Source organism: Pleuronectes platessa, chromosome 23, assembly GCF_947347685.1.
Source record: "Pleuronectes platessa chromosome 23, fPlePla1.1, whole genome shotgun sequence".
Classification (NCBI taxonomy): domain Eukaryota; kingdom Metazoa; phylum Chordata; class Actinopteri; order Pleuronectiformes; family Pleuronectidae; genus Pleuronectes; species Pleuronectes platessa.
In genome coordinates this window covers 1,384,060-1,402,321 of record NC_070648.1, presented here as the reverse complement: position 1 = coordinate 1,402,321, position 18,262 = coordinate 1,384,060, and the positions used below count along the sequence as shown (strand labels likewise).

Sequence of the window (18,262 nt, the reverse complement as noted above, 5' to 3'; positions counted from 1 at the left end):
GTCCTCCTCTCTGACACACACACTCACACACACACACACACACACACACTCACACAAACACACACACACACACACACAGATGGAGGGATTATGCGGTATCACATTAGCAGTGCAGCTTTGTGTTAATGGCCTTTTACATCAGCCAGCGGAGGATAAACTTTAACACTTTGACTCTTTAAACACATTCAACCTCCTGCCTCTCTCTCTATCTCTCTCTCTCTCTCTCTCTCTCTCTCTCTCTCTCTCTCTCTCTCCCTCTCTCTCTCTCTCTCTCTCTCTCCCTCTCTCTCTCCCCCTCTCTCTCGCTCTCATTCTCTTATTAAAGTCTTGCACTAGCCACTTTCTGCATTTCTGAACATTACATCTCGTGGACGTGATAGGAATCATAAGTCTGGACTCCAACATCATCAACGCTGCTTCTCACCCAATATTGAATTTAAATAGTTTCTCTCTCTCTCTCTTATCTTTGTAAAGAGTTGATTTTGTGTCTTGATCCCCACGGACGTGTCTGGATTTCAATGTGAGAACAGAAACGGCTGTTTTGAATTTGCCAGAGTTAAATCTACAAGTTTCTCTTTGGTAGTTTTGAGAATTTTCGAGATGAAGGTCGATTTGTGTTGATGTCATTCTGTTTAATATTTCCTCCCAGTAACATTTCATATTTTTCCTTCTCTCTGCTCAACAGAAATAGTTTCATGGTTGGTTGATCCTCAATTTAACTTCCCTCTTTCCACTCTCAAGGATCCTTTCATCTTTCAGCTTGTTTCTTAGGACAAAAATGAAGTTTCTTAATGTTTCTGATTTAAATGTGTCTTCAATAGAGTGGTGTTGATTTTAAGTTTATTAAATCGTGGCCGTAAACGACCCGTACTCGCTGAAGTGTTATTATCCATCAGAGGTCAGTGTTTGCTGCGACCTTATGAGAATAAACAGATAGATTCATGAATTCTACAAGCCCCCCCCCCCCTCCCCATACACACACACACACACACACACACACACACACACACACCTCCCCATCCACCGTCTCCCTGTGTGCTCCATCACTGCAGTCCAATAGCCTCGTGGCTTAGTGGCTGCTCGGATGGAAATGACCCGAGTGACAGCAACAACACAATCCCCCCTCCTCCCATCATGCACCACTCTCCACTGAGGTGTGATCCGTGTCACTTCCTGTGCACGACACTGTGAGCTCCTAAATGTTTCAACATCACTGTCGCTCTTGAACCCCTCGTGTGAAATACGCCCCTGTGATGTTTGTGTGACATTTAATGAAACACAAACACGGAGCGACGGCTGAATGTCAAGTTCCTGCAGCTCGTCTGTCGGTCATGTGACAGAAAACATCTTATCTCATCTTGTGTTATCTTATCTGTAAGATTTCCTCCCTGGTTAATTTGGTGAATCCTCTTTCACTGCTTGTTTCTCTTGTTTCTCTTTCTGCTACAAATGAGAATAATTTAGGAATCATCCACCCATGTGATTGTTGCGTGTGTTGTTTTTTGTGTTGGATGGGAGAACAGAAGATTAATGTTGCATGTGGTTGTGTTGTTGTTGTGTGTGTGTGTGTGTGTGTGTGGTTTCAGTCACTTTTTGAACCTCAGTTTTGATCTGAAACGTTTGTTTACTCTTCTTCTTGTCATCCCTCTCCTCCCCTGTGTGTCTGCAGGCAGATGGATGAGGCTCATCCCTCGCTCCGGAGGTGTGGAGTGACAGATGACAGAGGGATTGATACAGCGGGGGGGGGAGCGAGAGCCGGTCACCGCCGCCGGTAACGGAAAACAGACGCAAAGGTCAGGCTGATCGATCGGGAGTCGAGGAGGAGTAAGTGACCAGATTCACCGATTCTGGGACGACAGCGTTTCTCACTTATTCTCTCCGTCCTCACAATCCATCTCTTTGTCTTTCTTATTCCTCTCATCAGTTCTACTCCTCAGTGACATCATCTCCTGCTCCTCTGTCTTCGTTGTCTCTCTCCTGTCGTTCCCTGTCTCTGTCTCCAAACCTTCACTCAGAAGACGTCTTCAGTGGCTGTTTCCCACAGAGTGATCGTCTCTGCAGAGCTTTGAGTCTCTCGGCTGTGACAGTCCAAACCTCAGAGGTGACTCGACACTTCACCACCTGAGTCAACTTCTTCCTGTTTTTAAATCCTCGTCCTGGGAAACAGCCTCAGCTCCATTGAAGTGATGCATTTCACTTTTCAAGCCGGTGCCCCAGAAGCTTGTTAAGGGAGAAACGAGCAGAAATGAAAACAGCAGAGTCAGGTTTTCTTCAGCTCTGTTGTTCTGTAACCCCTAAATTCATGATGGTCCCTCGGAGCTGAGACAACAACCAGGTTATTTGTACGACAGAATTATAAAACTCTCCAACACAGTTTGTTAACTTGTTTGGAATGAGCTGTTTTCTTTCTGGATCTGTTCAAAGATCCGTTCACCTGATGAAGTTCAGTGAAGCTCGACTTTGTCTTCAGAACCTGAGCTGGAGAATTAGCCTGTTGCTTCCAACGAAGACACAAAACTGAATCTGTGTCCAGACGTAAACACCAGAAAATGTCTCAGAGCCCTCATCACCAGAAGCTCTGGAATCTCCTCGTCTCTCCAAGTTGACGTCTTCGTCTTCTAAGTGGCCGGCTCCTCTTCTTCATCCTGAGATGTTTATGTCCAAACGTCATCAGCTGTTCCCTGACACCTCCGGGATCATTTGAGGAGAACGTTTGGACTTCAGTGCATTTCTGAAAGCAGCTAAATATGGATCTTTGTCCCCAGCGGGACACTCACAGTGCAGTGTCTCCAGACCACACGTTCTCTCAGGATTCATCGATTATCTGTCCTGCTCTTGTTTATGCATCAAACAAACAAGCCTGCACAGCGCACAGTCAATAACACGCTGGAGTTGTGTTTCTTCCTCAGGTCATTATGGAGATTGCTGTGTTGCATTAATCTAAATGATGGTGCACAGCATTATGGCTTTAAAAACAACCTTTCAATGTAAGAGAACAACTTGATATCAGAACAGATGAGGATCTAATGGAGAATGTGTGTGTGTGTGTTTATCACCTCTGCACCACTCGGTGTAATAGACAGGCTGCCTCCTCCTATCGCCTCCTCTCAGGGAGGCTATCAGCCTAGTTCACAGGAAACTCAACAGCACTGAAGGCCAGCCATTAAACTGCTCTGATAGAGCAGCAATACATCACAGAGAGAGGGTGAAGAGAGAGGAAGAGGAGGAGGAGCACGGAAGCATAGAGAGACAGAGGTGGAAGGTTAGATGAAGAATAGATTGGAGGGATAAAGGAGAAGTGATTGAGAGGAGAGGGAACAGATTAAAGGGAAGGAGGAAGAGGAGGCAGCACAGAAACCGTGAGTTTGAATGAAACCATCGTTTTTTTCTTGTCCTCTTCTAATCGTCTAATTTGAGTCGTGAACCCGGCACGAGAACACAAACTCCATTAGTTCCAGACCAGAGATTAGATGAAGCCGATGGAGCCGACTAGTCCAAACGATCACATCATCTCTGTGCATTAGAATCTTCCTGGAGGAGGAACACAGGAACCAGCCGGAGCCTCACAAAGGGAATCTGATGCTGGAGGCTGGCAGGGTAGTGGGAGGAGCCGGGACTTTCCTCTTATTAGACCGAGCCCCTTATCCACTTTTCATATACTTGCAACCAAAACAGGAGATGCTTCATTTGTAGTTTGTCTTTTTGCCGAAAACACACAACTGCACCCGCCCACGTCTACACATAGATAATCTCAATGAGTGATTGTGTTTGCACAGATAGTTAAATTATGCACAAACAGTCATTAACACAAACAAACGCCAGACGCAGGCGATACACAGAGATACAATATGTTCACGTTGTGCAATATAGAAATGTAACGTGCCCACACAGAAGAAGCAGATGAGTGAGATATTTACACACACACACACAGACACAGACACACACAGACACACAGCCTCCTCTATTCTGTCTGTATCATCATAGACTCAACACCTGATAAACTGTCTCAGCTTGACGTCTGAGTGCGTGTGGAGATGTTTTTATCCAAACACACACAGACACACACACACACACACATTCACTTTTTACTCTGAGACGTATGATGTCTTTGTTCTTTATGATGTTTCTGTCGTCTAGTGTGTGTTATGTTTTTTTTTTACAAAGTTAAAAACCCGAAGTCTGTGGTGAAGTGTGGAGACTCCACCTGAGCACCGGGTTTCAGACCAAACGTTATTTTTATGATATTCGTTTCATGTTCGGTCACATTTGATTTTGATTTTCTAATCTGTGTCTGTAATCTGTGAGAACATCAGGCTCACACACAGAGAACTGAATATTCATCGGGTTCAGTTTCAGGCTCAGCTAATTGAGCTAAACCTCAGCCTTTCTGACAGAGGCTGAGCAGAGGAGCTGCAGCTTTGAACAGAACTCAGCAGGAAAACCAGTAACAACTCTAATTAAAACCATCGAGCTGACTATGAGTAGAATACGTCTCCTTTTAAAACCCGTCTCAGAGCTGTCCCGTGTCTCAGGCTCTGGATTGAAGACGCTCTCACTCTCTCTCTCAGACACACACACACACACACACACACACACACACAGACACACACTCCGACTCCCCCACCTCTCCTTGAAGACTTTTATGAGGTGTTAAATCCCGGCGCTGTCAGAGTGGTGAGGTTAAACAGAGAGGACGTGCGGTGCTTGTGCTCGCCCAGCACACACACGGGGAGAGAGAGTGTAAACATCAAGGCCTCTGTTTCATTTGATCCCCCTCACTTCATTTTAAGCGACTCTCGTGACATTGATAGTCGCTGTCGCCCCCTAAACGTTCATTAGGATGGTTGACATGAATTAGTTTGGTGAGGGAGGAGACGAGGTGAAGCCGGAAAGATCGATGCATGTGTAGATGAAGAGGAGAGTGGAGAGGAAGAATGTACAAGGAGGGGGGGGGGGGGGGTTGGATTTGTACAATTTGGACGTTCAAGGGAAATAACCAGATTCTTCTTTGTTGTTGTTTCTTCCTTCAATAGAACGAACTGACTCTGACCTGAAACACAACTTTCACCAGCCGGGAAACAACCGAGCAAACCAGTGAGATCTACAATCCCACTCCAGACACTGAAGGATGAACCAGACACCAGCCATGGAAAGGAACCAGTCCGTTTTGAGCTCTGAACTGGGAACTCTTACACTCTCTGATCCATCGTGTGGAGAATGAAACTGAACTTTGAAGAAACGACACAGGAAATGGCCGATTCATCCTCGAGCAAACAGTTTGAGTTTACAGCTAGTGAGACTTTACTTGAAAGGAACTCCAGGACACTTTTCTGAAAACCAAACTTCCCCATCCCCCAAGTGCCCCCCCCCCCCCCCCCCCCACTGTTTTTCTCCTCTTCTCCTGCCATTGTGTAATAATGCATTCTGGAAGACACACCTCTAAACGCTCCCCCTGCTGGTGAAGGAGGGGAGTTAAACCCACGGCCCTCGTTGAACCCCCGTCAGGCTCCGGGTCGCTCCTCGGGATGGGCGGACCATCAGGCGCTCTCCTCGGAGGCTTCAGCACCACCACCTCCTCTCTGGAGGGCGGAGGCCGGATGTCCTGGCCGAGCAGCAACCCTCTGGACCTCAACCAAACCCTCGGAGTCGGCGGTGCGGCGGCCATGAGCGCAGGAGTGGACAACTTCACCCAGGAGTCCGTCACCAGGGCCGTGATGAAGGACAAGAACTGGCCGGCGCTGCTCATCCTCGTCATCATCGCTCTGACCATCGGGGGGAACATCCTGGTGATCCTGGCGGTGTCGCTGGAGAAGAAGCTGCAGAACGCCACCAACTTCTTCCTGAGGTCGCTGGCGGTGGCCGACATGCTGGTGGGCATACTGGTGATGCCGATCTCCCTCATCAACATCCTGTATGGTGAGTCAACAACCAGCGCTGCTCATCACACCTCCTCTCTTCTCTCTCTTCAGGTTCTGCAGAGATATGTGCTCGAGTTACTAAGTAGATTTGATTCATTTTCTAATTCTGAAGAGACACATGCCTATAAATGTGTCCCCCCCCCCCCTCCCCCCTTCCCCTGAACTTGAGCCTCCTCCCACTCACCAGCTGTTGCCGCTGTGATATACACCCGGTCATTATTTTTAAAAACATTTTTCAGTGCAATTACTGGAAATATCTCTGCTTCTTGGAGACGCTTGTGTTTCAGGACTGAATGGAAAACGCTGCAGGAAGCCAACTTGATAACAGATATGATTCCATCAGTCAGCGGCAGCTCTCGCTCACTGGATCCGCTCCAGGACTCAGCTCGAACGCCCACATTAGCTTAATAGGACGGCGGGTTGTTGTATCGCAGCCCGTGTGTTCAGTTCATTTCCCAATGTTGAGTAAAAACAAGAAATTAAAGAGAAGGGTTGTTTTCCTCTCAACGTTTCAGCCACGTCTCTGCGTCAGAGAGGAGGATTCATTACTCACTGGGTACCTGTTAATGTCCGTATCACAGAGCTGATCCCAGCGCTGTAGATTAACAGATTAACAGACAAATGCCCTTTGTAGTTTTCAGTGAAAGTAAACCACCGACGTCACTGACTTCCAAGAACTTAGATCTAAAGCCTTCTCACTGAATCACTTGTTCTGATTCCAGATCAGAGTTGCTTCTCTTCTATAGTCATCACCCTGAGCTAAAGGAAGCTTACCATTGAATTGTGTAGACAGATTAAAAAGGGAACGTTATTATAAAAGCATTTACTTTGCTTCTCACACACAAACACAAACACATAGAATTCTACCATGAAGTGATGTTCCAGCATTTCCAGGGAAGATGTCATCTGAACCATCATCTGCTGCATTATTATTATTAAAATACAATTTACAGACAAATCCTCAGATCAGAGAAATGAGGAATCCGACTTCATTTCAGCCAACGTCACATCTGTTGATAATCTGGTCCAAGATATTGGTTCTGAATATTCAGAGCTGCTCAGGCGTGATGTGATAGAACATCCTGGTCCAGGATGACAGACACTACACGTCCTTCTAATCAGCTGCCAGGATGTAAACACGTCATCGGGGGGGGGGGGGGAGTTTAGAAAAACAACCCTGATGATGTCAACAGGTTTCTCCTGTCAAACTCACGGTGGACATTTTAAAATAAGAAGCGTCATCTTCTTCCCCATTTTCTTCTTCCCTCACACAACCTGGTGCCTTTATTACCCAGAATGCAACTCTCCCCTCTTTCCGACTCATAGATTGTTTATATCAGTCACTGTCTAACTCCTCACCCATGAGATGCATTGTGGGAAATGTTTGTGGAGCTTCACCCGTGCTGAGGTCGAACAGACGTCAACAGATAAAGAAATAGATAATTGTATAATGGCATAAATACATAAATAGAGGCTGAAATAAAACATTAACCGTAGATTTACACATATTTCTCAAATGAGCTGCTGTGTTCACAGCCTCTGCTCTGTCGCTGGCGTCGCTCTGGAATACAGAGCAGGCGAGGAAGAGGCTGATTGCAGCTCAATGGGCCGAGGTCGGTCACATGACGCAGTCGCTCTGTGTCCGTCTGCTCCTTAAAGCTGCTGCTGCTGATTGCTCACTGCGCTGATCAACCTCTCATGGAAGCACACAGAAGAAATAAATAAGGCTCCGGCAGGTCCATCTTCTTCTGTGCGCCTCACAAACAGATACAGAGACACACACAAACGCACACACAAACGCACACACGTACAGACACTCACAAAAATTTCGAAAAACGGTGCCTGCATCTAAAGTCGCAGTGTTACCAGCAGACGGGGACTTGATTACATTGATCCCCACGGCTGACTGAGCGATTGATCTCACACAGACACACACAGACACACACACACACACACACACACACACACACACACACACAGGATGTTCTCTCACTATTTAAATCGACAGTGAATCATTCAGATTTCACTAATGAAAGGATGATTATGATGATGATGATGATGATGATGATGATTGCAATCATGATAAGAGATGATGATGATGATAATTTAGCTACTTGTACAGTTGTCGCACACACACACACACACACACACACACACTCACACACACTCACTCACACTCACACACACACACTCACACACACACAAGTACAGCGGTTACACACGCAAATACATGTTTTATTTCTTTAATTGGAATAAACACAATGATGATAGTAGTAGAATTGATGTCTATGTCTCCAGAGTGATGACACACACACACACATACACACACACACACACAAATACTCACACACACACACACATGGAGGACCATACAAGTATTTGACCTGGAGGTGAATTCAATCACAGTTATCACTCAGATGATCTCTCTGAGCCGAGTGGAAGGCACGCATTCACTGAGAGAACATGTATGTACACACACACACACACACACACACACACACACAAACACACACACACACACACACACACACTATCTTCCCTGACAGTGGATTAAAATGAGATGTGTCATCTTTGCGTTGACGGATTAGAAACATGAATATCTACTGGACACAAACTGAGACGGCTGTGAGACAAGATCCAGAGAAGAGACAGAATGAGGCAGTGAACTGAATATGTGTTGGATAACCACAGAGACTAGGACATATAGGACATATAGGACATATAGGACATATAGGACATATAGGACATATAGGACAGGAGAGGACAGGAGAGGACAGAATTGGAGTTTAATGGATTCTGTCTCGGCCCTTTTCCTCTCTTTCTTTTATTTTTTAACTCGATGTTTCGCTGTAGCTCTCACAGTAGATTTGAGTCAGCTGAGTAATACCTGTGTGTGTGTGTGTCTGTGTGTGTGTGTGTGTGTGTGTGTTTATCTGTGTGTGTGTGTCATCCCTTTACTAAGTGTTTGACCTCTCAAAAGTTATGCAACCTGCCTCCCACTCAGCGCACACACATGAACCCATGATTCACTCAACATGCATCACATACGTGCTCCTTGCACATTAAGCTGTCAGTGTGTGTGTGCGTGTTCATGTGTGTGTGCGTGTGTGTGCTCATATAAATAGCTGCAGGCGTAGAAAGACTCAGACTAACAGAGGCAGAGAGCAGAGGATCCTCTTCCTTCTCTTCCTTCTCTTCTCACGGGTGAAACACACGTCTCTGTTTCTACAGATTCTCCTTTTCAAAATGATCACATGCTCTTTTAAAGAGACAGGAGCCAGAAGTGATTCGAGTCAGAGGCTGAAAGGAGGAGCTGCAGCGACAGCGATGTGTTTTCTGAACATTTTTAAATAATGACACTGATTTAAATGATGAATACAAGCAGAATGTGTCTCCTTCAAACTTCACTTCAGTATTTGCAGTAGCACATGATTTGGAAACCTTCACACAGACGTTACAGAGGAGAACCACAGTGAACCTTCATCACAGGAGCTGGAACATGTTCTTCTCCCTCAGCTCCTCTGCTCCTCACAGATAAAACAGTCTCATGATTTAAAGCTTCATTTCCAATCAGTCCAGCTGATGGAGTTTTAATTGATTGTTTTCTGTTGCAGCTGCTCTCTGCCAAACTCCTCCCAGTTGAGGTGGTGTTAGACTCCTCAGCTGTGGTGCTGGGCGGCCCACTGGCCCAGTGGCCCAGTGCTGCAGAGTGACAGGGAGGACTGGTTTCTTTATCCACTGACCCGCACTGTTCATCCTGCAGAGCAGCGTGGGCGGAGCCTGACCCGCCAGCAGCTCTACAGGGTCTAACTCTGTCACCACCCGTGACCTTTAACCTCCCTGTGCAGGGGGAGGGGGGGGGGGGGGGGGGGGGGGGGATATCTCATCCTCAGGGATCAACACAGCCTCAGGATCAGCTCTGGTGGTCACTGCAGACTGAGATGAATGAGAGAACATCTATGGAATTTGATTGGCGTTAATTTTACACTGTAGATTTTCTTGTTGTGATCTCATCTCATCTTTAGAAACAGCAGATTTAAGTTTATACAGAAAGATCTCAGAGCTTTTCCTTCCCACAGGGAACATCTCTGATTTAAACTAATCATCTCATCTTAACCGTCCTTGTAAACAAGTTTAAATAATGATCCTAATCATGTGAGTGATGCTTGAAGAAGCTGCAGTGGAGCCTCGTGGGAACTTGTGAATTCATTATGATCAAAGAGCTCTTGTGCTGTGATGAGCTCCGGTTGATTCAAGTGGAGTCGAGCCTCTTCAGTGTTTGAGCTTCTGGTTCTGTGTCCCCTGCAGACTACGCCTGGCCCCTGCCCAGCGCCCTGTGCCCCATCTGGATCTACCTGGACGTGCTGTTCTCCACCGCCTCCATCATGCACCTCTGCGCCATCTCGCTGGACCGCTACGTCGCCATCCGCAACCCCATCGAGCACAGCCGCTTCAACTCCAGGACCAAGGCCATGATGAAGATCGCCGCCGTCTGGACCATCTCGATAGGTCAGAGTGCACCATGACACATGTGGTGTAGAAACTCAGTATATTCTCTTACACTTGTCCTCTAGGGGTCGCTGGGGAGCTGGAGCTAATCCCAGTTTAGATCTGGTGAGAGGCAGGTTAGAATTGGATTTGTGCAGGTTTCTCTTTTAAGCTGCTTTTCAGATGTTCACCCAAAAATGCTCTTCATCCCGAAGAAGAGGAGCCATACATGTAGAAGACGAATGTTTAACTTGGGTTAACTGAATCTTTAAATCATATATTCACACGTATTAAAAAGTGACTCCCTGGTGTCACAGAGCGGTTGATTCACTCTGTTGCTCGTTTCTGAGTCTCGATTTTCAGTGTTTTCATTTTATTGAGCAGCTGTTCAGGTTAATTTGTCCATCCCCTCCAGTTAGAGCAATCCTTTCAGTGTAATAGCCTCAGGTAATGAGTTTGTCGTTTGTGTGTGTGTTTGTGTGTGTGTGTGTACGAAAACCCAGAAACAGAGACAACTTCTGCAGCTGCTCTCTCGCCTCCAAATCACATAAACTCTGGTGATGGTGGATAATAAGTTTGCAGGAATCCATCTTGGAGTTTTCGGTGCTGAACCAAAGACACAAGCACAAACTGTTCCTTTTTTTTAATCCTTAGAAATCTCCTGTTTTGTCCTGCTGGTGTTTCCTTGACCCTCTGAAGGTTCTGTGCTGTGATCAGGGTCTTTGAGGGTTCACATCGATCAGAGCTGAGGGATTAGCAGCCAAACAGAAGATCCCTGCAGCCGCTCAGCTGTCAATCACACTGCAGATGTGTAGATCCAGATGTGTAGATCCAGATGTGTAGATCCAGATCAAATGCAGCTTACGCAACTGGACATTACACACGTGTCTACAGGGTTCATGGTTTTGTCAAAGCAGCAACTTATCATGATGGTAGCAAAGCTCCCCAGCTCCTCCTGTGGGATCCCAGTTTGATCCCAGGCCACATGAGATATATAATCTGGGTCTAAACCAGTGTCTCCTCCCGGCTGTGTTGGTTTAACAATACCAGTGTCGTTAATACTGAATTCCAAGAGGACGAATATCACCCATCAGGGCTCTAAATCAGAAACTTTGTGCTTAGCTATGTGCTACTTTTTTGGAGTTTGGGTGAATTAGGTTTTTAAAGTCTCCTCCACACACACACACACACACACACACACACACACACACGCACACTCTGTTGGAGACGCAGTGAGTGAATCCTGGCTCGACACAGATCACTGGACAGACTCATTAGTCAGAACTGTTTGCACACCACAGGTCATTTGGACATTCGGGTAAAACGTTTTCAATTAATGGAAATTAATTCATCCTCCTAGGCAGCGTGTGTGTGTGTGCGTGTGTGTGTGTCTGTGTGTGTGTGTCTGTGCATGCAGTTGATCCCCGGCCCTGCAGGAGACGATGATGCACTTTATCCTAAATGAATTACAGCGGCCGACACCGTGATGATGTCATCGCACTTTGTTTTGACCTTTGTAAATTAACTCTATGGAACTTTTACCCTTTAAAGCAGCAGCGGGATGAAAGTGGGTCTGATCTGTGAGTGTGAACACAACCAGCTGCAGCTGAAGAGTGAAGCTGAACTGAGATCAGTTCAAAACTCTCTGAAGTTATTTAAAAATCAGCCAAATTGTTTGTTGATCGTTGCCAAACTCAGCTCAGCCTCTAAAGTTCTCACCTCCTACTTCTTATATTTATATAAAGAACTCTAACAGCATATTAATACACAACAGATGTAGCCTGTTTAAAACTCCATGTGTTATATATATTTATATATTATGTGTTTGGAGTTTGGTCACGATTTGCCTCTCTCCACTCGTGTCCTGGTCGTTACTCTGAGGCGACCTGGTGAGTTTCCAGCTGATGAGTCTGATCTGATCTGTGATTGGTTTGAATTCAGCTTCAGATGAATCAGAGCAGCTCGTTCAGCTGAGACTGAAGCTTATGACCAATGAGACGGGAGCAGAGCGTCAGAGTCTTTAATAACACGACCTTAGAATATTTCAGTGAAGGTTTTACATCAAATCAACGTAGAAACAAATCTGTGAACGAACAGAGAAAGGGATGGGAACCATTAACAGAACCATTAAACTGATCAGAAGCTATAAAAGACTACACCTGAGACCCCCTGTCTGTCCTCGTCCCTCCAGGCGTGTCCATGCCCATCCCCGTCATCGGCCTCCACAACGAGGACAAGGTCTTCGTCAACGGCAGCTGTGTCCTCAACGAGGAGCGCTTCATGCTGATTGGCTCCTTCGTGGCCTTCTTCATCCCACTGGTCATAATGGTGGTGTCGTACTGCCTCACCATCCAGGTACACAATAATACTCCTTCAAAGCAACACAATACAACTTGTACAGCCCCCCAGGGTTAAACAACAACCCCCCCCCCCCCCCCCCCCCCCCATCCATCCTCTGCAGGTGCTCCAGAGGCAGGCCACTGTCTTCCTATACGAGGCCAAGGCGTCCTCCCAGCAGCCTTTGCACACGCCAGCGATGACCCACACGTTGCAGCCTCCGTCCAGCACCTTCCACCTTCCTCAGATCAACACAACTGCACCGCCCGACTCGCCAGGTAAACACTGACCAGGCGTCCAGCTGCTGAATCATCCAGGAGATTCAGTAGATCTCTGAATTAAAACATCTGCAAAACCCAGATGTTCTTTACCCTGAGTTCTACGTCTGTACTTTATGTTGTTTTTCCTTCCTGGAGATTTTTTCCATCAGTTTCAAAAAGTTGTGAATGAGTAAAGAAAATAAAAACTGAATAATGTTGCAGAATTTGACTTGAAGCTCTGTCAGTTGTGACTCATGTGTAGCTGCTCCCTGCAAAACATCAGCAGCCACGTTAACATGACCAGCGACGTGTTTTTACTGGTTTCACTGGTCCACAGTGCAGATACACAGGATACAGGATACAACCACAGGGGAGTAATTCAGTGTAACACGCTGCATATGACACAGTAGAGGAAAGAAACACAAAGAAACATCATGTGTCTCCTTTAATCTGGTGAAACACGACAGGTGAGATGGATCCTTGATGTGTCTTATGCCCCTCCCACAGACGTGAAGCCGCCGCCCCCTCCGAGCAGGCGCAACACCCTGAGCTGCCTGAAGGGGGCCGAGCCCACGATCCTGCTCAGCTCCTCCAAGTCCGACAGCATCAGCATCCTCCCGAGCTCCGAGGCGGCGTCGCAGCTCAGCTCTCCGGCCGCCGGGCCGGGCCGGGCCGACGCCTCGGGGGGCCACGGGCGCCGGGGGATGATGCAGGCCATCAAGAACGAGAGAAGAGCCTCCAAGGTGAGAAGGGAGAGCGGCAGCAGGTGGTTGTGGGGTTGAATCCCAACAAGTGTTCAAGGTGGAATCGAACAGTCACTTGAGATCTTGTGTTGTTAAGTTCCAGTGGTTTAACTTCACTGCAGAGAAGAAGCACAATCCAAGGTTCTTCAGTTCTACTCGTTTCATCTGTTTCTGTTTCTCTCTGTTCTTCTTCTCCTCCTCTCAGGTCCTGGGAATCGTCTTCTTCCTCTTCCTCATCATGTGGTGTCCCTTCTTCATCACCAACGTCACCTCCGTCCTGTGCGGCGGCTCCTGCAACGAGTCGCTGCTCCACGACCTGCTCAACGTCTTCGTGTGGGTGGGGTACATCTCCTCCGGGGTCAACCCCCTGGTCTACACCCTCTTCAATAAGACCTACAGGAGGGCGTTCTCCAGCTACATCAGGTGTCAGTACAAGGTGGGGGCCGCGGCCGGACAGAGCTGCAAAACCCTCCTGGTCCCCCCCCAGTGCCCCTCGCACGCCGTGACCCCGCTGCTCATGGGCAGTCACGGGAAGGCGGGCGTGGACCGCAACAGTAACTGTCGCAACGGCAGCCGGGGGGGCAACGGGCGGCTGGCGGTCGACCCGGAGGACACCACGGACGACGAGAAGACGGAGATTGGAATCGTGTCTCACAGCCTCTCGGAATGCTACAACGTGGGGGGGGGTGTCGGAGACGGAGACGGAGACGGAGACGGAGCTGTCTCTGATCAGCTACAATCCTGCGTCCACAGAACTCACGAGCAGCGTGTGACTGTGCACGTGACTGTGCACGTGACTGTGCACGTGACTGTGCACGTGACTGTGCACGTGACTGTGCACGTGGTTTCATGTCTTCTTCTGGACGCTGGAGCGAGCAGCGTTTCTCCGGCGGCTTCCACGAGGGACTCGAACCTGCAGGAGGGACTCTTATTGTGAAAGTCTGGAGCGAGGAGCCTTACCCCCGCACAGAGGTGCAGCACTCTCATCAGTGTGTAGGGAATCGAACCTGAAACAGTGGCATTTCCACCAGTGTACTGGAACGAACCTTCCAGACGTGTAGATTTTTTTATTTGTTGCCAAAATGTTGGTTTTCACTCCAGGAACAGACGATGGAGGCGTCATCGTTCGCTTCATGGGGTCGAGATCCAGAGTCACAGAGTCGAGCCCCCCCCCCTGAGGTCACCGGGGTCAAACTGCGCCTCCAGGCCTTCACAGTCTAAATGCAGTCGGAGCTCCGCGCAGAGCGAACTCAACCAAATCTATTTTTGTGCCGTCGGGCTCGACGCCAGGAGCCGTAAATCAAACTGAATGAAACCGCTCCAGCATGAATCACCGAGGAGCTTTACTCTGAAGGAGGGAACTTTCTCCAAGATGACGGAATGTACAAGATGGACTCACAGTGCCACCTGGTGGCGGTGGCGTGACACTGCAGCACAAGGGGCTGAAGGAGCTGAAGACCCGGCGCAGACACTCAGGCTCCGGCTTCTCGCTCAGAACCAGAATCCACCGTTTGCTCACCTTGTTAATTTAACTCAGTAAAGTTTGGAATCAAAAGATATTTGGGCACAAAAGTTCCTTTCATCATTTAAAGGAACTAAATATAATGATTTTAGGATAATTATAACCGATAAATCATTAATATCAGAGTTGCCTTCATGAAATCACACAAACCTTTATTTCACTAACATTGTTTCAATAATCAAACACACAAATTAATACAAGATGAGCAAATAATAATAATAAAGCCAAAGACATAAAGATTTTGCAAAAACACGGGGATGCAATAATATCACGACTATCTTTCAATACAGAAAACCTTTATTTATATACAAACATTTACAAAGATATGGAGAAAAAGTACAGAGACAGAAAAAGAGGAGAAAAACAACTCAAGATTATCAATAAATGTTTTGCAGTGATGTCAGGTTTAAATAATTTGAAATATGAACAGATCACATATCAGAATCTGGGCTGTTTGGGATTCAAGGCGTCTGTGAAGAACTCGAAGCATCAAGGTCAGAATTCAGATAAATCTTTTTCCTCTCAGATCAAATCCCTCCTTCCTGCCCCCGGGGGAACCTGAAGCCTCACAGCCAGGGTCACATGTTGAGGGAATAGATTCAAGATATTATCATATTTAGGTTTATTATCAGCTACAAATTGGCCTCACAGGGGAAAATAAATAAAAATGCATGTTCTTAGCATGTGATTAATAAGGATAAGCAGTATAGATAAAAGATGGATGAATAATAATAAAACTGGATGTGTTTGCATCTAGGAGGCAGGAGATTTAATTTGATTCTGTGCAGTTGCATTGTGGAAAAAAGATCTTTACTTGAGTCTGAACGTCTGAAAAATGATTCTTTATTCTTTTACACTTTAAGTTCAAATTAAAGAAGGTGCAATATGCAATATATCACAGAGTCTTCCCCACAGCTGAGAAATGATCCAAGTCGGTTTCACTCCCCCAGAACAAACGATACTGATATCATCATGTGGCCCCTCCCTCAGGTCAAGGTCAAAGGTCAAACCCTCCCCTGGAGCAAACGGAAGCGAAGCCTGACGTCTGCGGCCGAGTCGGAACCAGGATGAACCCGGGCAGCGGCTCCATCCTGGTTCTGAGCTCCTCTGGACAATGGACCCGCTCTGGGCCACTGACCCCCCGAGGTCGTCTCCTCTCTCCACACGGAGACGTCCACGCATCATGCATGTTCCACGTGTCCGTTCAAAAGGTCCTCTCTTCCTCACCCCCTCGTTTGTTCTCTCTTCATGACTGAACCGGTCCTGACAGGAAAGAGAGAACAAACGACAACAGCATGCGGCTCCTGCAGCCTTTTCATCTTAGAATGCAAGAAAAAACAACAACAACACAACACGAGGGAACCGGAGAAGAGAGGACTCTCTGAACTGAGATGGACGGGTCGGATCCTCGGAGGGCGACCGAAAGGCCAACTCAGTGTGTTGCAATGTAATAACTCTGTGTTCCCTGTGTACCTGTGTGTGTAGCGGGCCGCGATCCAATCACTGCCTCAGATTGAGTCAGAGTCTTTCCACCGATCGAGGACGAATCGCTCTGAGAGAATCTGAAACGGTTTCAGCTGATGATTGGATCCAGGTCTGGTGTGTACAGACATGTAAGGAGACGCTTGTTGACAAAGTTTCACTCTGACACGTTCGGTGAGAGCTGGGAAACCTGAGAACAACGTGAAACATGGCTTCTCCTGTTTCCCTTTCTCCCAAGAACGTCCAGCACCACAATGATCTACAGTTCAACAGGAAGTAAGAGTCTAAATCTGAATCCAGACAAGTCTCCTCAAAGCAACAAGGGGTTGGAAGATTGGGAAGAAAATCAAACATCTGTCAAAACCAGTTAAAAAACAGGCAGATGTTTGAATCAATTATTTAAAAACCAGTGTCTCCAGGACGCCCCTGGAGTTACCAGCCCTGGTAACTCTGCTGTGGGACTGAGGGGCCATGCTGCACTTTTAAAAACCTATTAAAAAGAATCTGGAACTCAATCCTGAATTTATCTGGCAGCCGACGGAGGGATTGACTGAAATGACACCGAATGGATTTCCTGTGAAACTCTGTCAGTGAGCAGCTCTGTCAGAACCGGAGCTGCAGTCGTCCCAGAGTCTGAGGAACCTGACCTCTCCTCTCCCCCCCCCCCCCCCCCCCTCCCCCTCCCCCCCCCCCGGTTCCTCTCACTCTCGGACGACTTGCCCCTCCTGGTTTAGCTTTTTCTTTCCTTTACGTGTTGAACCCTCTTCTGTTTTTGCAGTGGCGGTTTTTTTTATAGCATTTTAATTGTGAATGTTTGTCTAAGAACACAAGTTGAGTTTCTACAACATCATCCACACAGTGTGTATTTTCTTTTTTTTTCTGTGTGATGCTGCTATTTATTTATTAAAATATTACTCTGACGTGTGGACAATCCACTCATTTCTGCATCGACCACAGTTGATCACATTAAGCAGGTTTCCACCATCGTCTTGTTTGATTGGAGCTGATTCTTCTTCATGTCTTCCTCTGGACGGACAAGTCGTGGACCAGTCGTAAGACAAATGAGACCAAACAGTGTTTTGGGACGTGTACTGGTTTTATTGTTAAGAAACAAAATCTTCCATGGACCAGTTCTATGATTTTAAAGTTGAGTCTTTCAGAGCCGGTGCAGTGATCTGAGACGTGAAGGTTCAGGCTCAGCTCTGGTTGGTTCGTGAGGAATCCTCACACAAACCTGGAAAGTGTAAATCTGACTAATTCAGCCTGGTAGAGATTTAAATATATAAATATATATATATGTTTATATAAATCAGAGTTTTAAGATCAAATGTGTGATATTTCTGAGGTTGTAGAAAGAGGAATGTTGTGGAAAATAATAAAAATCTACAGGTAAATGCATCTTTGAGTTATTACTGAGTTCAGCACCAAGGACAGCGACACCTCCGAACATGAGGAAACAGCGCCATCGAGTGGTGGAGCAGGGAAACAGCAGGATGGTGGAACTCAATCCCA

The 18,262-nt window shown here is 46.9% G+C and overlaps 1 protein-coding gene and 1 long non-coding RNA gene across 2 annotated transcripts in view; both read left to right on the top strand.

Annotated features, from left to right (window-relative positions):
• LOC128430064 (uncharacterized) overlaps nt 1-5,354 on the top strand; it is a 69,511-nt gene extending 64,157 nt beyond the window's left edge. Inside the window, exons 4-5 of the long non-coding RNA XR_008333944.1 lie at nt 1,670-1,824; nt 5,034-5,354. This is a non-coding gene — a long non-coding RNA (uncharacterized LOC128430064). The remainder of the gene's footprint in view (nt 1-1,669; nt 1,825-5,033) is intronic.
• A 171-nt stretch (nt 5,355-5,525) lies between these two features.
• Nucleotides 5,526-17,402, top strand: htr2cl1 (5-hydroxytryptamine (serotonin) receptor 2C, G protein-coupled-like 1). Its single transcript, XM_053415994.1, is given in 7 exon segments — nt 5,526-5,916; nt 10,227-10,427; nt 12,598-12,761; nt 12,868-13,021; nt 13,511-13,746; nt 13,952-14,427; nt 14,429-17,402. Coding segments are annotated over 7 exon segments (1,713 nt in total). The 3' UTR covers nt 14,520-17,402.
• Nucleotides 17,403-18,262: the final 860 nt, after the last annotated feature.